Source organism: Equus quagga, chromosome 5, assembly GCF_021613505.1.
Source record: "Equus quagga isolate Etosha38 chromosome 5, UCLA_HA_Equagga_1.0, whole genome shotgun sequence".
Lineage (NCBI taxonomy): Eukaryota > Metazoa > Chordata > Mammalia > Perissodactyla > Equidae > Equus > Equus quagga.
Window position 1 is genome coordinate 117,627,742 of NC_060271.1, and position 20,071 is coordinate 117,647,812.

The following is a 20,071-nucleotide window of genomic DNA, read 5'->3' on the forward strand; positions in this document are numbered from 1 at the left end:
CTTATTAAAGTAAGTATTTTAAGAGGCTTCCACTTTCAAAGTCTGCACATTTTAATGGTCCCATGCTCTGTCTCCATCACCACCTTTAATGTTTATTTGCCACAAGTCACCATAGTGGAAACAGTTCTGGGCAGGCTCAGGAGACCTGGGTCCTAGGCTGAGTGACCTTGGGCCAGTCACTCTCCTCCCCCCAGGGCTGCATTTCCACATCCGTGATATGAAGGAGTTAGTCTAGATCAGAGACCCCCAGGCATTTTTGATCATACATCCCCAGCAATAAAAAAATGTGGAGCATGCACCCATAATCTGTGTATATTCATTTATAAATTCTGTAACTTTACTATAAGAGTAATATGTTAAGATATAAACAAGCAAAATAAAAAATTTAAAAGTTACAGATTACATTTAAAAGACAAATTCTCCTTTATTTTATATAACAAAATTTCCTCCCTCATAATTTTATTGTTTGCTTATAGTTAATAACAATAGCGTAAGAGCAGCAATGCGGATGGATACGCTGCTTGTTTATTCTTTGAAATCTTGCTTTAACCCTTTGAGAGGGAGCCGTTCAGAGGTCTGGTTCCAGTTGAGTTGATTTTTAATGGCTGTCTGAGCTGATCCAAAGAGAAGAGATGTATCATCGGCTGTATTAAATTATGGTACTCGTTTTCAATCTCACCCACCAATCAAAGGCTCTTTACTGAAATTAAGCTGGTAGATGTCCGTCTTCCCTTACGTCAGTCAGCGTCTCTTTCAAGCTAATTGGGAAGCATTGCGTTTTCATATTTTTGACAAATGGACTCAAAATTCACTGACACTCTTCATTTGGATGATTTTCAAACAGATTAGAAAAATCTAGTATTTTCAAATATGCAGATATAAGCATTTTTATAGGTAACACCACATTTTCAACAACAAAAATCTCATTTTCAAAATATTCTCTCCAAAGCATGAGTTTCTTTGGAAAAGCAAGTAGTTCCTCACCCACTGTTAAAACTAGTCGCCTTCACCTTGAAGAGCCAGAAGAAGCTGAGTTCATCTTTTGGTGCTTACCTGTGAGGTCACAAACTGCCAACAGTCACTTATCATAAGAAGCTCAGCAAATTTGGAATGCTTGTCTTTTTTTGGGTAAGAAACGCGTATAATTCTTGTTTAAGTTTGATGGCTATTTTAAGTGCTCTGCCAAGAAATAACCAGCAAACCTCTGCACTTCAAAAGATTTTCATAGTCACTTCCCTTCTGATTACAAATCATTCTGTAGGGTTTACTATATTTTAAACCTTTTTTTAAAAAAGCTAACCACATCAATGCATCCCGCAGCATATCGTGTGCTGGACTTGACTTCTTGACTACAGTCACCTGCAGGAAATTAGTTTCACATGTGTCACCATTCCTGCCCCACCCCAACCCCTTACCCAGAATTCTTTTTCATCACGGAGCAGCCACTCCATCCGTGATTACACTCGATTTTTCCCATAAATGATGTTTTTATTAAAGAAGTAACATACTGTTCCATCCATATCATCTCTTTCCTTCAGAGGGTCACAGAAATGTGGTTCTTCATGTGTTTCATTATTGAAACAGAATCCAGGAAAACCATGCAAGAAATATCTGTACTTTTCTTCACCTATGTAGCGAACCTTCCACAGTGTGAAATTTATTAATGCTTATTTCTCTACATCTTCAGCAATATTTTCTCTGCATCTTCAACAGGATCTGCTCACCATGTTGTGTTCTCTCTATATTCTTGTTACCACCAGCCACACATCAACTGCCCCTTCCCCATCTCTATGACAGTGTGTGTATGAATGCATATGCGTGCACGTGCGTAGATAACAGAGTCACAGGACGCGGTCTAAGGGGGAGTGGATTGGCTTCCTGGCACTCACCTCCCTCCGGTCACTACCAGCAAAGCCAAGTCATGAGGGAGGCCCCCAGGGAAGAGAAGATTGGTATCTCATGCCCTGGTTGAATATGTGCTTAGACAGTGAGCTTGTTGATCTGTCTTGCACTTGTCCGAGTGCAGGAAAACAGAACTGAAGCTGGGACTCGTCGTTCTGTCTGCCTAGATTCTCATCATCTCTACCTCACAGAGAAGAACTTGTAGTTTAAGTACAAGAGGTATCTGCCCTGACATTTCCGTGTTGTTCACTTGCATTTGCATTATAAGTGGTTATCTTCTATTGTGGTTCCCTCACAGGGATCTTGTTAAGCCACTTATCCATTGTGAGCGTTATGTAGTTAAAATTCGGCAAAGCAATCTGTAAAGCCACTTAGCTGGGTCCACGTGCCCTGGAACACATCACCGAAGCTGGAGTTAGTGTCTGAGGCAGTCAAACCGAGCATTCCTGGGGATGTCGAGGGGAAGGGACGGAGGAAGCACACACAGCGGGAGCTTCTTTGGAAGTTCTAGCAGGGCCGCCTGGATTCGCCCCCACCCCGACCACTCCTGGAACATGTACTTGTATATATGAGTGCAATTAACCGGTCACCTGGGGATCTTATTACAATGCAGGGTCTCGGGTGTGTTAGTTTGCTACAGTTGCTGTAACAATATACCACAACCCCATGGCTTAAACCACAGAAATTTACTGTCTCAGTTCTGGAGGCTGGACATGTGCGATCAAGGTGTCTGCAGGCTTGGTTCCTTCTGAAGGTTGTGAGGAAGGCTCTTTTCCAGGCCTCTCTCCCAGCTTCTGGTGGCTTGCTGGCATCTTTGGCATCCTTGGCCTGTAGACGCATCACCCTGATCTCTGCCTTCATCTCCACACGGTGTTCTCTCTCAGTGCGTGTCTTTGAGTCCAAATTTCCCCCTTTTATAAGGACATCTGTCATATTGGATTATGGACTACTTCCTATTGCCCTCATCTTAACTAGTTACATTTAAATGACCCTATTTCCAAATGAGGTCGCATTCCAAGGTGCTGGTGGTTAGGACTTCAACAGATAAGTTTTCAGGGAGACAATCCCATCCCCCATGCTGGGCCACACCCAGAACTTAAAACAGGAGCTCTGAGGGCGCGAGCTTACAATTCACGTTTTTAACAAGGACCTGGGGTAACCTGCATGCTCACTAAAGTTTGAGAACTATATGGCTACCTGAGGTGACAGAGAAAGTCTTCCTTCCCGCCTCAAGTACATAGGAATACCAAATAAAATTAAACCATAGATTTAATATGTAGCTGAGTTCAAAAGAAATGAAAGAGAAGTTTCCTGTGCGCAGAATGGAGAAATCAAAGCCAGAGAGCTGAGCACTGGCTGGGGCTGGGGCAGCCCCAAGCATAGGTGGACAAGGAGCTAGGCCCCCAGAGGCTGGGGCTCAAGGCCTGTAAGGGAAGTGATGGGGCCACTGCGTGCTTGAAGCAGAGGAACTAACCCTTTGGCGTGAAGCCTGGAGCCTTGAGGAGATACCGTGTCAGTGAAAGGGGACTAGAAAAATCAACCAGGGATTTGCTTCAACTAATTAAAAATTTGAAAGATTGAGGAACTACTGGCCACTCTGATCTGCCCTGTGAGTTCACAGAATCCAACAGCTTTCTTAGCTGAGGTGCAGCCAAGGGAAAGGAATGTTCGTCGGTGGGGAGGGAGGGATCGGGGATCATTGTGGATCACTAGAGCAAAATCGGGATCCAACGAGGCCTGCCAGGAGGCGGGTGGTTTGGAACAGGCCAGTGCTGGGCCCCTGCACAACTGGGGGAAGGAGTCCTGGCAGGTGGGAATGGATTAGGGGCACAGAAAGTGGGAGGAGGAGGTTGCAAAGACAAACTCGCTACTTTCAAAGATTTCCAGGCCTGCTCTGTGCCTTTAACTCTCATTAGGTCTGCCCACCGCTCCACCCCACAGCCCACCCAGCCTGCCCATTCCTGGGGCCCGAGGGAGAGCAGCGAGGTGGCCTTAGCGGGCGGCCTCTGAACTGGTGAGAAACGACTGGGGTGTTTGCTCAGAACCAGGTGGCACCGACATCAGAAGCGCCCTCTCATGTGTTCCCCTGGCCAGGCCCAGTTTAGGGGAGCCAAGCTTCCTAAAATCACCTTACTCGCTTGGCACTCGAATTTGAGAAATAGTCTGGTTTAAAAATGAAAATTTCTGTGCAAATTATACTATCTGTAGTAGTTATAAACAACTAACAGCTACCACTTGTTGAGTGTTATTTATCAGACATTGAGCAGCCTTAGACTTACGCTGTTTAATCCTCACAACAAGCCTATAGGCCAATATAGTATTACCCCACCCAACCCCATAGGTGGGAAAACTTAGCCCAGGAGATCGTGTAGTTTGTCTGCACTGAGGTTACTCACTAGTAAACACTGAGGCCAGGACGTAAACCTGGGTCTGTCTGACTTCTACATCAATATGTTGGCAGTGGCTGACTCTGGGGACTGGATTACAAAGAATTTTTATCCCATTCTTCATGCTTTTTTTTTTGTATTTTCCAAATTTTGTACATAACATAGAGAAAATTGATAACCATAAAAAAGAGTAAGACCAAAATATGAATCCTTAGAAGGTGCATGCAGGAGGTGATGACAGTGAGGAGAGTGATGTTAAACATAGTCCTTCATCCCTGGTACCCTCCATCACACCCAGGGTCCTGGTTCGCTGACCCAGCATCTACTCCAATATTTAATCTGTTGCTGTTATTTTCTTCTCAAACTCAGGACACTGTGCTTCAGGAAGATGAGCAAGGGCCAGGGAGGCATGAACTTGATGGTGATAGAACTCGTGCCTCCTCCTCCTCCTCCCCACCCACAGGTCAACCCTTTCAGAGACCGAATCTGCAGAGTGTTCTCCCACAACGGTGTGTTCTCCTTTGAGGATGTGCTGGGCATGGCATCTGTGTTCAGTGAGCAGGCTTGCCCCAGCCTGAAGATTGAGTACGCCTTTCGCATCTATGGTGGGTGCTGTGGGGGACGGGGAGGGGAGGGGCGAGTGCCACAGAGTACATACCACATCTGGAATCCATTGACATCAGTGCATTGGTGAGGTGGTGTTATTGGGGTTCACTTGGGTATTAATGGGTATTGTCATATTTCTCAAACACTGTAGACTTTTAAAAAATGATTGAGAACTACTACTCCAAGAGATTGATGCCCTCCCCTCCATGCCATCAGAAGCAAATGGAGTCATTGGTGTTGCTACTTCATGGTTGTGGTGTGGGCAGGCCAGAGAGAGGACTACATATGGATATGAAGGAGTTATGCTTGATTTGCATAAGTTAAGAGATTCAACCACTGAAACTGGCTCAGTTACTAAATGGCTGAGAAATCTTGGGCAAATCATTTCACCTTTCTGGGCCTCAGTTTCTTCATTCTTAAAATGAAGGGTTTGAGAAAGATCATCTCTGAGGTCCTATGATATTTTTTGGTCTCTGATTTTGGCTGGGGTAGCCATAAGACTCTGCTAAAGATGGCTCTTCTGCAGGCTCATGGCCCCTTAGCACAGCTGGGATGCCTGGAATTCTCAAAAAGAATCAAAAAGAAAGAAACAAAGAAATCTTGAGGAGGCTTCGAACAGACCATGTGCAAGGCTTTAAGCTTATTGTGGCAACTTCTTGGCCCCAAAGAACTTGTATCTTAGGCTTGAATAGTTTGGCATCTCACCTGCCTTCCTTTCCTGCTAGCTCCTCCCCTATTGCCACATAGTGGACACCAGCTTATTCCTGCCTCATGGAGTGGAGGAGTTTTAAGCCAGATGGACCTATGAGGGCTCAGTTTTCTCATCTGTAAAAAGGACTTAATGATATTTTTGTATCCCACATGTTCTCAGGCTTAGCATCCAGTAAACTCAAATAAAATCACAGATTCCCCTGCTAAGAATAGCTGAGAAGCTCCTATCATACTGTCACTTGCACAGATAGCAACTATAAACTCTAAACAAAAAATAAAAATCAACTACCTGATGGCACTAGAAAGCTTCTAGCAGCAGAGAGTTGACACTTAGAAGAAGGAAATGGTACTGGATGGTCCTCTCTGCCTCCTTTTTTCCTTCTTTTTTAGTTTGAAGGTGGGCTTCAGTGAGCAGCATCATGCAGGACTGATAGAAACCCCGAACTCTTTCTGATTTGAAGGATCAGAGTTTGGAGCACTTCTCCCCTGAAAAGTGAAAAGAAGGTAGAGTCCATGAAAGAAAGCCAGAGAAAGGGTGCCCAAATTTTGTGTATGAACCATGCCCAAGTCTCTTTCTGACCTCTAAACCATGTATACAAAGGGAGATTCAAAGCAGCTCAAGTGAGGATAGAAGAACTCAACAGAGATTTGAGCTGCCACTGCATTTTAACAAGGTCCCTGTGTGACAGGGTTTGCAGTTTACGTCCAACTAATTGCCTGCTTGTATAAAAAAATTCAGCACTCTTTGGAGGAATATAACAGAATCCAGAGTTTCCACAATAAAGCATTTATAATGCCTAAGATACAAGCCAAAATTATTCAATATACAAAATTAAAAAAAAAACACAGAAAAATGGATTCATTCTTGAGAATGGAGGCTGACTCTGACATGATCCAGATGTTAGAATTACTGACAATTATCTTAAAACAGCTATTATAACCATATCCAATGATGTAAAAGAAAATATGCTCATAATGAATGAAAAGATAGGAATTCTCAGCCAAGAAATAGAAACTATAGGAAAGAATCAAATAGAAAATATAGAACTGAAAAACAAAATATCTGAAATAAGAACAGAGAGAAAAAATATATATGATGAGAAAAAGGAACAGAGCCTTAGGGACATGTAGGACAATAGAAAGGTCTAATGTATATTCAATTGGAATCTCAGGAGGAGACGAGAGAATGAATGGGACGGAAAAGGTATTTGAACAAATAATTGCCCCAAATGTCCTAAATTTGCTATAGGAAACACATTTACAGTGAAATTCAAGAGGAGTAAGTACAAATGAAATCACATACCCAAATTCAGTTGGCTTAGTAGTCCCTGCCTCCTATGCATTAGTCTTCCTCCTTCCTTACCCCCAAGTATTTCTGGGGGTCCCAGGGAGTTTCCAATGTATCTAAGGAGTTCTAGACCACTAGTCGCTGCTACATTCCGTCAGGCCTTCTGCCACAGAGCACTTGCTGCGCTGTCTCAAGCCTCTTCTGTCTCCTGTCAGTACTCTCCTGGACGGAGCAGCTCTTCTGGATGGAGAATGCTGGCCCAGGCTGGGTGCTCTTGTCTTAGCCAAGAGTCTTTAGGTTGCAGGTAACAGGAACTTACTGTGTAGAAGGCAAATGATGAAGAACAGGAGTGCATTAGCTTTCCATGCTGCATAATAAATTACCACAAACTTAGTGGCTTCAAATGACCTACATTTATAATGTCACAATTTCTGTAGGTTAAGAGTCCAGGCATGGTTTAGTTGGTCCTGTTCTTAGGTTTTCACAAGACTGCAATCAAAATTCTGGCCGGGCTGCATTCTCACCTGGAGAATGCTTGATTGGGGAGAAAACCACTTCTAAGCTCACTCCAGTTGCTGGCAGAATTTATTTCTTTGTGTCTATAGAATTTACAGCCCTGGTTTCTTGCTGGCTATTGGCTGGAGGCGGGCCTCAATTTCCAGAGGCTGACCTGTGCTCCTTGCCTCATGGGCCTCCTCACCCATGGTCACTTGCTTCTTCAAAGACAGCTAGGGAGAGAGTCTCTTGAGTCAGTATGCTGGAAAGACAGAGTCTTATCTGATACAACATATTGCAACCACAGAAGTGACATCCCATCACTGTTGCCAAATTCTGTTGGTTAGCAGTCCCCACCCACTCACATTAAAGCATGAACACCAAGAAGGACAGATCATCAGAGGTCGGGGGGCACTAGAGTTTATCCACCACAAGCAGTGTGGAACCTATGGAAGAATGGAGGCAGGCCTCCTGAGGGCCTAGGATGTAGCTGGCAAGTGATCAGGAAGCAAGACAGCTGCTTTCTCCTTTTCTCTCCATGGCTGTTTAGTCCCTCATCTCTGTTTCTCTCTGTTTACCTTCTCTTTCTGCAGATCTGACTTTTATGCTTCTGTGCCTATGGGCCAAAGACAACTACCCTGGCCCCCCACATGGCCTGGGGGCTTCACTCAGACTGACTAGCCACAAGCATCTGTTTCTCTTCCATTTTCCCAGGAGATGCTGATTGGCTCAAACAAACCAATGATCTAGCTGCCCCTGGGTTAGGTGACCAGCCTTCTCCAATCGACCACAGCCAAGAAGAAGCAGAGCCACATAAACAAACATGGCGCCAGAGGCCTACCACTGGAGCGGGTGGGAGGATGGATGCTTCTCAGAGATGGTAAAGTGTAGCCTGGGCAGATGTCCCAAAAGATGTCTGTCTCAGACGTCTTTCCATGGCTCCCAGAGCTAAACAAACAAAAACACCCAAACCCTTCAGGGAGCTGGAAGAGCAGCAGGTTCTCTTCAGGCTCCAAGGCACAGGAGCCAAACTGTGTTCAGCTCAGAAGTGGGGAGAATGCCCTCACTCTCAAGAGGTCCGACTGAGCGCCTCAGGCCAGATCTAGGACCAGACACCACCTGTCCCTCACGGTCCTTGTATCTTCTTCCACCCTCCCTTTCCGAGCCCCTTGAGCGGTTTCCGTCCTCCTTGAGCTCAAGTACAAAAACAAAAAGCACAAAATCTTCGTGCAAATCAGCTGTGAAAATAGACATCCAGGGACTCTTCAACTCCAAGACCTCATCAGCTATACCCAGACAAACCCGAATTCTCTTTGGGCTGAGCAGATTTGTGACCTCGTAGACCTGTCAGCAGGATTAGAGATGGGACAGGGGAATCTCTAAGCCCGATGCCTGGCATGTGGTAGCTGCTCACTAAATTGAGGTGGGAGTGGCAGCAATGGAGGCAGAAGAGGAGGAATAAAAAGAAAGAAAAGGAGAAGGAGACGGAAGGGAGAAGACAGTGGCGGTAACGGCCACGGTGATCATTCTTAGCCAAAGCCCAAGACCTAACTCAGTGCTCTGAGCCCTCGTTACTCCAAGTGTGGCCCACGCATGAGCAGCATCAACACAGCCAGGAGGCTTGTTAGAAATGCGGAATCTCAGGCCCCACTGCCCACCTACTGAATCAGAACCCGCCTTGTAACAAGACCCCCGTGGTTCCTTGCACCTGGAAGTTTAAGAAGCGCTGTTCTAACTTGCAGGTTCTCAGCTGTGGCTCCCCACTGGAACCACCTGGGGGCTTTTTAAGACCTACAGCTCCTTGGGCCCCAGCTGCCGAGATGCGATGTGATGGTGCTGGGTAGGCCCCGTTCGTTGGCTTTTTAAAAGCTCCCTGGGTGATTCCACAGTGCAGCAGAGTTTGAGAACTACTACTCTGACCTACCATGTCAGTTAGGATTGCATTCAGTTATGTGGAAGAGCATCCACGTTTAAAAAAAAAAGGAGCCTGGGATCAGGCAGTCCAGAGCCAGGGGCACAGCTCCAGGAAGTAACCCAGGGCCCCGGCTCCTTCAAGCCTCCTGATCTGCCATCTTTACTGTGGGACTGCTGTCCTCAGAGTCACAAAGTGGTTTTTGTGCCTGCAGGCATCTCATCTTCATTCCAGGCAGGAAGAAAAAGGGATGGGAGGAGGAAAAAGGGCAAAATGGACATTCAAAGGCACAGATTGTCTAGTCTTCCTTAGCAAACTTTCTTGGAAGCCCTACCCAGTCCCTTTGGCCATGACTATGTTATAACTTCATTGGCCAGAACTATGTCACATGGCCACACATAGAGGCAAGGAGACTGGAAAGCAGAGTATTTTAAACCAAACATGGTGTCAGCCTGAACAAGAATTGTAGTTCCGTTAGTAAGAAGGAAGGGGGAAGTGATTTGGTGAAGAATCCAGCAAGGCCAATATACCTACCTGGGATGTGCCTACTGGGCTCCAGTTTCTGCTTTGAGGGATAGTCCTGGCCTCCAGCAGATCCATCCTCCTCTCGGCACCTCTGGGGAGACTTGTACTTGTCAGAGGCCAACATCCCAGCACCGCCTTCCTGCTCCCAACAGCATGGCCTCCACCAGATAGGAATTACCCTCGGGCAGCTGCCAGAGCACCAGCAGCAGACTTTCCCGCACGTTCCCAAGATCTGATGCAGTGACAAGGGATGCTGGTGGCTGGGAGAGGCAGGGAGGCAACCTCAGCTCTCGCGGGAACAGTAATGAAAACGTGCCTTGCCTCACTTGATCAAATGGGCTAATTTTTGTGAAAGTACTGCGCTGTCAATTGCAAGGAGTAACATGACAGAGAGGTTGGGATGATGATGGTAAGAGTGTTTTGGGGGGATGTGAGGGCTGAGCTCTGACTCTACCAGCTCTCTAATCTCCCCCATTGTTGGGAAACAGCAAGAGGAAGGCTCCCCCTCCCCAGAGTGGCCCAAGGATGCAGGCCCTGAGGCCGCATGGGCTGGCCAGTGGCCCAGAGCTCCCAGCCCCCAGCCCTTTCCCAGGCTGCTCTGCCCTTGCACCCCCAAAGGAGGGGAACAGTCCAGAACTACATTTTACTCTAGCAAATTATTCTGTTTCCAGATGGCTTGGGACCAAAGTAGTGTCACTTTGCTGCAGTCTCTGCATATGGAAGCTGGGCCAGCAGGATGCCTGGGGACACTGCGGGGTCTCTGGGAGAGGCCGCAGAGCTTATAACCAGCAGTGCAACGTCATTGTGGCTGCCCACTGCCTCCAGTCCCAGCGCTGGTCCCTCTGCCCCCTGACCCATGGCGTGTAATTGCAGAGCTGTGCAGGGAGAGCCTGGGTGAATGTGTCAGGCCGGAGCCTCCAGTCCCTGGGGCTGATAAACATTCAACCAGGGGAGAGCCACCTACTTAAGGAATGACGTGGTTAGTTGTACCCTCCACATCCATATCCTGCCTTGGGAACAGAGACAAAAGTCTTGGCTCTACCACTGAAGGATCCTGTGACATCCGCAAACTCACTCCTCCACTCTGGGCCCAATCCAGCTCTCGCTCTCACTCTTCAAGGCAGAATATTACTGTTTCTAAGGTTTACATTTTTAGTAGTTAATAATCATCAAGTGATACAGAATTGAGTCTTTACTATATCCAATAAACACATTCCATATGCCAACGCCACGCCAAGTGACTTACATGTATCTTCTTATTCAACCTTCACAGCAACTCTGTGGAGGTGCTGCTATCACCCGTTTTACAGATGAGGAAACTGAGGCTCAGATAATGAATTACTTAGGATTAAATTTAGTGGCAAATGACAGGGAACCCCAAGTGGCTCACACAAGATAGCTTCCCAGATCACTGGCCGCTACGTGCTCTGTCTCTAACATGGAGAATTCCAGGGCCACTTGTCCATGATGGTTCTGCAGCGCTGGGGACCCAGGTTCCTCCTATTTTGTCGCTTTATCTTGCATTCCCAAGGTCGCCTCATTGTCACAAAGGGCTACACCTTCTCTTTAAAGACATTCCCAGAAGTTGCCTGCGCCTCTTCTGCTTGCGTCTCTTTGGCCAGAACTCAGTTGTGTGGCCACAGCCAGCTGCAAGGGAGGCTGGGAAATGTAGTGATCATTTTAGATGGTCATCTGCCCAGCAAAAAATTGGGCACTTTATTACAATAAAATTACGAATGATTAATGGCACAGACTGCCCATAGAGTCACACTGCCTGGGTTTAATCTTGTCTCCATCACTTGCCAATGTGTGACCTTGGGTAGTTCATTCGCTCACTTAGCCAGCAAATACTCATTGAGTGCCTACTGTGTTCCAGGCATTGTTCTAGCAGCTAGAGATACAGTAGTGACCAAAAAGACGAGAACTTCTGCCCTTGTGGAATTGGCATTCTAGTGGAGGGAAGCAAACGAGCTAAGGAGCGGCACACACAGTGTGTCAGGCAGTATCGGTGCTGGGAGAGAGGCCAAGCAGGGAAAGGGGCAGGAAGGGCGATGTTCGACAGGTTCTGGGTAGCGCCCTGGTGAGAAGCTGGCCTTTGAATCAAGACCCAGAGGATCTCTGGGGTGAGTGTTCCAGTGAGGGGACCCCGGTGCAAAGGCCCTGAGGCAGGAGTGTGCCTCGCCTGAGGGAGGACTGGCGAGAGGCAGAGCGAGGGCAGGGCAGACCCTGGGCTTTCCTGTGGCTGAGATGGGAGCCTGTGAGAGAGGTGCTGGGGGAGGAATGAAGGACAATGAACGGGCTCACTCTGGCTGCTCTGTTGAGAACAGACTGAAGGGGGTGGAATGAGAGGCGGGAGACCAGCTGGGAGGCTGCTGTGGATCCTAGAGAGAGGCGACAGTGTCTGGACCAGGGCGGAGGCAGTGCAGAGGGGAGAGGTCATCCGGCTGGGTTTTCTGTCTCTTGAAGGTGGAGCTGGGAGGGTCTGCTGATCCCTCAGCTGTGGGGGACAAGGGAAGGAGACAGTCAAGGAGGACTCCGAGATCATTGGCCGAGTGACTTGAGGGTGGCGTTGCCCATTTGCAGCAGGTTTGGGGGCAGGGTGGAGGGCGCGTACCAGGAGTTTGGGTTTGGACGGACCTATCAGACCTGCAAGCGGAGAGGGCGGGAAGCAGGTGAATATACGCGCCTGAGGTCAGGAGGAGCCCAGGCTGGAGATGTAAATTTGGGATTCATCAGTGTATAGAGGATATTTAAAGGCAAGAGGCTGAAATGAGATTAAGGAAGTGAGCGTGGTTATTTAATCTCTGTGTGCCTCAGTTTCTATAACTGTCATGAGGATTAAGGCAGTGGAATATAAAGCCTTCAGACCATTGCCTGGCACATCTGTGTCTGCCATGGTGATAATGACTATACTTGACTAATTTATTGCATTTACTACATGGCTGATGAGTGGTGCAGGGACTGTGCTGGGTGTCCTAGGGGAGGGCTGCCAAGAATGTTGGTACAACCGTCTCATCCTGGCATTCAAGGCCCTTCGAAGCTCCACCCACCTCCCAGACTTAACCTCTGACCTTCTCCCAAGCCTCTGTTCCCCTCACAGCAGACTGATCACCCCAGTGCTGTTCTTTTTCTGCCACTGTCCCTAGCGACTCTGGCACCTCCTCCAGTTGCCATCTCTGAAGACCCAAGCCTTTTAGTCCTTCTTTTGATGCCTCGTCCTCCAAGAGTCTTCCTCATTCACACCCCCAGCCCCATCCAGAGATGAACAAGCGCATCCGGAAACCCTCAGAGTCCTAGGCATGCCTGTTTCTCTCTTCCTGGAGCCAAGCTGCTCAGGGGCCCGATAGTCTCCCCTGCACCCCCAGCCTGGGAGCTCCTTGTGGGCAGGAACCAGCCTGATACATCTCTGCGCCTGATGCAGAGTGACAGGAGCAGGCACGTGTGCCCAGGTCCTCTGGCTCCAAAGCCAGGCTTCCTCCTGCTCCCCAATGCTGCCCAGCTTCCAGCCACCAAAAGACATGTGGCTCGTGAGGTCTGAGACTGGGATTTCCACAGCGTGGTGGGTGCTGTTGGACTCGGGGCCCAGCCAGCCAGGTCTGAATCCCCAGCCTTCCACTCGTTGGTAGTGTACACAAATCATATAACACCTCTGTGCCTGTTTCCCTTTGGTAAAGTGAGACTTACAAAAGGAGAATTGTGAAGATTCAGTGACCTAAAACAGGTGACGTTCTCAGGACAAATCTGAGCAGGTAGTACCCAATCAATGCTTATTATTATTATTATTATTACTTTGGGTTATTAACCACCTTCTTCTGTGGCCTGCCCAGCTACTGCAGGGCCTCATCCCTTTGGCCTGCCCAGGTCTCACTGAGTCCTAGGTTCTAGGCCTACCTGGGCCCACTAGGTTCTGCGGGGCACCCCAGAGGCTGGTGGGAGTCTGTGGGGTCCTGGCTGGTACTGTGGCCCCCGGGACTCTTGGAGGCCAAGAGAGCCCACTTCCTCTCAGGCCCTGCCTCCTCTTTGCAGATTTTAATGAGAATGGCTTCATCGATGAGGAGGACCTACAGAAGATCATCCTCCGACTGCTCAATAGTGACGACATGTCGGAGGACCTGCTGACCGACCTCACGAGCCACGTGTGTACCTGGGGCTGTGGGGCTGCGGGTGGGGTGGGCAGGCCATCACCCAAAGCCCCTGGACGGCAGGCAGGGTGAAGTGCCCTGAGGGAGGGACCCCCCAATTTTCTGTCCTTCCTCCAGGATCATGACTCCCTTCCAGGGTCCCCAGAGCATTGTGACAGAGCCACCCACTCCCAGCTGCCCTCCCACCAACACTGCAGTCACTGCAGGCAGGGGGCCCAACAGCATCTTAGCATCAGAGGGACACATCACAACGTTCCCTTCCCCATGTCACCTCAGCACAACACAGTGCCCAGATGCCCCAGAGTGACAGTCCAAAGCGTGGCAGGACATGAAGTCAGCCTTACAAATGCAAGACAGGGCACGGATCCATTTGTCCTGAGACCGTGAGAACCTTCAAGTGTTTTGGGCTGGACTGGAATCAGAAGCAAAGATAAAACCTGAGGGGTCATCGCTGCCTCGCCAAGCTGAGTGCACCTCTTGCAGCACAGAGCCCCAGCCTGTGCCTGAGTGACAGCAGTGCAAGATGTCACCCTGTTCACCCTCCCACCCATTCTCACTGCCAAGTTTGTGCTGGAGGCACTAAGAGGACTCTTCCCATGACGAGACGAGCCCACCAGGTCCCAGACCTCAGTGTACATAACCTCATCTCTCTGCACTTCCGTGTCCTCGCATGGGGTGAGGGGATAGCACGTGGAGGAGGAGAGTGCCTGCCTCACAAGGGGCAGGGGGGCTCTGGGATGTGTGTTGAGCACCTGGCAGGGAGCCTGACCTGTGGTAGCACTGGGCCTGCGGCACTTCTCCCGGAGCCCTCCGCTCCCATCTCACTTTCTCATACCGGTTCCTCTCTGGCTCTTTCCGCACCCCTGGCCAGGTCCTGAGTGAGTCGGATCTGGACAATGACAACATGCTGTCTTTCTCAGAGTTTGAACACGCAATGGCCAAGTCTCCAGACTTCATGAAGTAAGGCGTTCTGGAGTGGGGGATGCCCAGCACAGCGGGGGGCGGGAAGGGCCCCCCTAGCCTCCCCTCTGCCAAGGGGGCAGCCTTCCCAAGGAGGTCATGAGTTTTCAGGGCACTTTGCAAATTTTTTCAGAATCAGCAAAACTGGAGCTCTTGAGAAATTAGGTAACCTAGAAAGAGGCAGGGAGCAGGTGTTAAAAGGCAAGGGGGAGGATCGCGTTCCAGATCTGCAATGACGTGGGTGATGCAAACTTCCGGTGCTGCCCCTCCACAGCCGCCATCCCTGCAGCTTCTCCCAAAGCCCCCCGGGCTCCAGGACTGACCTTGGGAGCCGCCTTTGCCACTGCCAGCCTGCTCCCCTGCCCCGACACCCTCCAGCGGTCACTAGGAGGTGGGAATTTGCATGGGGGTGTGGAGATGCTGGTGGCAGAGCTCAGAGAAGAACTCAAGCCTTTCCAGACCTTGTTGCAGGCAGAAAGGGGCCTTAACGGTCTCATCTGGCCTATGAGATGATTGGCCATCTCCATATTTTCCTGGCCATGTTTCACAGTCTTGTTTGGAACCTTCCAGTTCTGGGAAACACAGCACCCCGAGAGGCAGCCCATTTCGTGATGGAACAGCCCCGCGAGAGCACCCTTCCTGTGATGAGCTGGCACCTGTGTGCATGTGTCTGCTACTCCTGGGCCCTCTTCTGCTCTTGGTCTCATAGTCTAGGTGATTTTGACAGCAAAGGATGCCCACTCAAATGGTTTAACAAGCCAATCAAAAAAGAACAAAGACAGCTAGAGCTCAGAGAACACCCCGTCAGGCACCCAGGATGGTGATTTTCGCTCTTCTCCGTGCAGAGTCTCTGCCCCTCTCCTCGGCAACTCAACACTTCACTCTATGTGCAAACCAGCATCTCTGCTTTGTCAGACATGAGGCCACACACGGCCTCCCCACAGCAGTAAAGTTCATATCTCCCTGGCTCCAAATGACCCTCAGTGACTCCTAAGTAATGTCTCTGAACTCAGACTCCAAATTTCCGGAGAGACAATCTGATTGGCCCTGCTCAGGTCAGGTGTCCACCCCTCTTCCAACCACCTGGCTGAAGGAGAAAGAGGACTCTCCATTCCAACATGGCTGCCACGGGGCTCTGGCTTGGGCAGGCTCTCTAAAAGAGAGTCCACACCGGGGACCACCCCAACCAAGGGTAATTCCTCTTCTTCCTTAACAGCCCAGCACAGAGCTGAGGCTGGAATCCTGTCCTCCTTGAGTTTTTCTTTGAATCTCTCTGATTTCTTTCTATTGGTTCCAGCACGACAATTTTCTGACACCCTTTGCATTCTAGTGATGCTAAAAGCAGCTTAAAGAAGGCTTTGGGTTGGCTTGGGAGATCTGCAAACTGGCCACCACGTGGAGAAAGGGACATGAGAGGTGGGCAAAGGTGTCTCTAGGACTACTGTGAACCCAAAAGTCAGAGGGCACGTCAGCACTGCAGGCTCGAGGTGGCTCAGGGAATTCTTTCTTTCAGCTCCTTTCGGATTCACTTCTGGGGATGCTGATGAGGCCACAAATACCTGACCTGGCGACCACTGGAACTTGGAATTCAACCCCATCCAGGTGCTGGGGGACTCTGAGTAGAAGTATGACTTTGTCCCTGCCCGTCCCTCACTTCTAGAATATCATTTATTCAATAAAACAAAAGAAAAGCCTTTTCCTTACCCCATCAGTCCATCATTTTTTGAATGCAGGGTCACAGAGAAGTACTTTTTATTAACAACTGCTCACTCCAGGGCTTAGGTTTGCTGATGACACTCAGCAAGCTGGGGTGGCCAGTTTTTTTGAGGGCAGGGTTCAAATCCAACCTCATGTCACAGCAGGGACCAGACCAAATGCGATGCAGTTCACCAAGAAAATACGCGTCCTTCCCTCCCTTTGCTGGAGCGCCCCCCACCCCAGCATCTCTCCTTGCATCTCCCGGTGCAGGCTGTACAGAGATGTGCATGTAGCAGTCATTCCAGTTGGTGCCCGGCTTCCCAGTCCTCATTGAGGGAGAGGACATCTTGGCCCCACTTGACACCCGTGGGCCCTTGGGATGCAACAGCGTGTGAACAGCAATCAGTTTATTTGCTTTGCCATTCAGCCAAGTCCTGGAATGAATTTGGCCACCACAGGGACCGTTTAGGGCCCAGCTGCTCAGGGACTCTGGGACACAGGAACAGCCCCTTACAGGGGTCTCTGAGAGCTGTCAGATGCCTATCTGAGGGGCACACGGTTTTTCTTGTTTACACTGTCCTCGGGGGAGGTGTCTAAACACTGGCTCCCAAGGGAAGGGCTGTTTCACCCTCTTGTGTACTTGAACCTACAGCAGTCGCCTTGCCTTTAGGTCCAGACTCACCCATTGGGGGGGAATAAAGGCCCTGTTGATTGACAGAGTCCCTTGATCAAATCCAGGAGGTGCTGGAATGTTGGAGAACTCCTGTGGTATGGTGTGGATACACACCTGGCCTGAGGTCCCCATCGCAGTTCCTGTAAACTGAGGGGCTGTCACCCACAGCCTGTCCCCTGCAGGCAGGTGGCCTCCCAGGAGATAGGAAGCAGCAGCCTGGTGAGAGCAGACCCTCCAGACACTGGACCTCTCAGGCCACCTCAGGCCTGTGACCTGGGAACCCTTTCGCAGGGTCCCCTTCTGGCCTAGAGGCTCCTGAAACCGAGGTTCCTTGAAGAGTGGCTTTGTTCTAGGTCACTCTCTCCCGTCCCCTTCTAGAAACAGCCCCGGGGGCAGATGCCAAATCAGCCTGTCCATGCCAGTCTGGGCAGAATGCAGAACACGGCTGCTTTACAGAGTTTCTTCTCTCAAGCTCCACAGCGTCCTCTGGAATCCAAGGGCTGCGTCATCCCTGCCCCTCCGCCTCCACGTGGACCACAAGCAGGATGTGCAGTGAAAAGGGCTTGAGAGTCAGAAAGACCTGGGCTCAAATCCTGGCTGTGTCACTTAAGCTACGTGAACTTGGGCAACTTTCTCAACCTCTCTGAGCCTCAGTGTCTTTATCAGTAAAGTGGGGATAACGCCACCTCCCTCACAGGTCACCGTGTCGACAAAATGATGCTGGGGCGGGCCTCACACAGGAATTCCTTTGCATCTGACACCCAGTGCAGTTGTTCTGGGGTGACTTCATCCTCATTCTCAGAATGAGAATGGGACCAGTGGGAGCAGATGGGAAGTACCTCTGTACATGAGCGACCTGCCACCAAGACTCAGTCCTCAGTTCTACCCGCCTCCCCCTTGGAGGAGAGGTGTCCACCAGGTCACTGGGCATGCTTTTTCCTGCATTGAACCCTCTGCACTGAGCTTTCCACAGCTCTTAAGACACAGTGCTCTGTGACCCTCAAGAGCTGTCCTACTGTGCCAAATACTCCTGGGGCTCAGAGGAGAGGAATGGGGGATGGTCATGGCTAAAGATTTTATTCCAAAAGCCAACCCGGTCAGGCCCAGTGGCTCCCTGGCATCACGCTCTGAACTCAAAGTAGCAGTCTCTCTTCTGCCGCTCCTGTGGGGAGACCCTCTTCCCGGATGGGAACGTCTGGTAGGTCTTCAGGTTGTCAGGGGAGACTCTTAAAAGGTGCCACTTCTTCTTCGGGGTCAGAGGAGGCCTGGGGGTGAGGATGGAGCCATTGTTAGGCACTGTGCCGGGGCGGGAGGGCGAAAAACCACCACCTCAGCCCCACAGGCCCGTTCCCCTGCCTGTGTGGACACTGACCCTGCTAGCTGCCCAGCAGCCCAACATCTGATAAGTCACCCTGCATTTGAGATCAGAATGACTTCTATTTGCACCACAGGACAGTGGCTCAGAGTGAGGACGCGGGTGTCAGACAGACCTGGGATAGACTCTGGCCAAGCTCCCGTGAGAAGTGTACACATGTAAAATGGACTAATGCGGACCTCCCTCTTAGCTTTGTTTTGAGGAGTAAATGAGGCCATGCATATAAAGCTCTTAATATAATGCTGGATAAGGGGCAAACACTCAACAAATGTGATAAGAAATGGCGATGGTGGTGATGGTGATGACAGTGATACTGATCGTGAAGATGGTGATGATGCTGATGGTGATGATGTCACTGGAGCTCAGGGAACAGCAGGGACTTGCCTCAGGCCACAGAAGTGATCAGGGGAATGGCTGAGTGCAGGCACTGACCATCTTACTCCCAATCAACTGTTGGCCCTTTGTGCTGGGCATGAAGCCATCAGCCGCAGTGCAGGCTGCCGGGCGGTTTGGAAGAAGAACGGAGGTGGGGTGTCCTGGGCACCCTGCAGCTGTGGGAGACGCAGATGCTGCCTGGAGCAGTCTCAAGAGGAGACCTGTCCCCAGAGAGGCCTCACACTGTCCTCAAGGACAGAATGGCTCTGAGCCAGCCCAAGGGGTGGAGATGGCCAGCCCAGAGTCCCGGAGCTGGGGTTGGGAGACTTTGGTTCCCTCCAGGTTCTGCTCCAACCAGACTTGCCACCCAGCACAAGTTCCTGAGACCATCGCTGAGCCTCAGTTTCCCAGATTATAAAACGGGCTCATCTATCTCACAGAGAGGAGCCTATAGAGGCAGTTAAACCCGTTTCTTTAAAAACCATTAAACTCTGTGGAAAGGGTTGCCGCTTTATCAATAATGATGATGGCAAGGCTCAGGACTCTGGAGGCAAGCAAGGGGTCAGCATGGAGTTGGACACCCAAGACCTGTCCACTGACCTCCTGACACCCCCACAGACACCTTGGCAATACAGACTTCTGATCTCCCAGCCTGGACGCCAGGAGGGAGAGCAAGGAAACTGCATGCCCGGATTATCTCACAGGGCAGAGCTGGCCTTCCCTGGGAAAAGAAGCTCTCATGGATAAAAGCAGCAAGGGGCAGGCAGGGAGGAACTGTCATATTTTGTTAGATGGACAGCTGGACTTTGAAAGATATTTTTAAGTCCCTAGGAGAACACTTTCCCAGTCTGCACTGGGCTGGGAGGACCGATTCCCGGCTTTGTGTAGTGCCCTCCAGGACCACCAGAGGGCAGCAGCTCCCCGCTGCTGGAAGTGGTCATGTTCACGATTAGATGCATGTAGCTGCAAGGCTGCCATTGCAGGGGAAGTCTGCAGATTCAGGCCAATAAAGATTGTGGGTT

At 49.9% G+C, this 20,071-nt stretch overlaps 2 protein-coding genes across 7 annotated transcripts in view; one reads left to right on the forward strand and one right to left on the reverse strand.

Annotated features, from left to right (window-relative positions):
• Nucleotides 1-16,495, forward strand: part of CIB4 (calcium and integrin binding family member 4) — a 51,233-nt gene extending 34,738 nt beyond the window's left edge. Inside the window, exons 4-7 of the mRNA XM_046662777.1 lie at nucleotides 4,753-4,894; nucleotides 13,853-13,962; nucleotides 14,840-14,928; nucleotides 16,442-16,495. Of these exons, the coding sequence (XP_046518733.1) occupies nucleotides 4,753-4,894; nucleotides 13,853-13,962; nucleotides 14,840-14,928; nucleotides 16,442-16,472 (372 nt within the window). The 3' untranslated portion in view covers nucleotides 16,473-16,495. The remainder of the gene's footprint in view (nucleotides 1-4,752; nucleotides 4,895-13,852; nucleotides 13,963-14,839; nucleotides 14,929-16,441) is intronic.
• FAM166C (family with sequence similarity 166 member C) overlaps nucleotides 1,464-20,071 on the reverse strand; it is a 31,957-nt gene continuing 13,349 nt past the window's right edge. For 2 of the 6 annotated variants that reach the window (XR_006888770.1, XR_006888768.1), the window contains exons 4-8: nucleotides 18,393-18,564; nucleotides 9,836-10,086; nucleotides 6,910-7,212; nucleotides 5,896-6,092; nucleotides 1,464-2,292 (exon numbers count right to left, since the gene is read on the reverse strand). Coding sequence is in view for 3 of the 6 variants with exons in the window: in XM_046662774.1 (XP_046518730.1) it covers nucleotides 11,718-12,323 (606 nt within the window). In the remaining 3 variants the exon portion in view is untranslated. Of the gene's footprint in view, nucleotides 2,293-4,563; nucleotides 5,452-5,895; nucleotides 6,093-6,909; nucleotides 7,213-9,835; nucleotides 10,087-11,411; nucleotides 12,324-16,674; nucleotides 18,565-20,071 lie in introns of those variants that run through there. The other 4 variants (XR_006888769.1, XM_046662776.1, XM_046662774.1 and 1 more) reach the window with 4 other exon arrangements.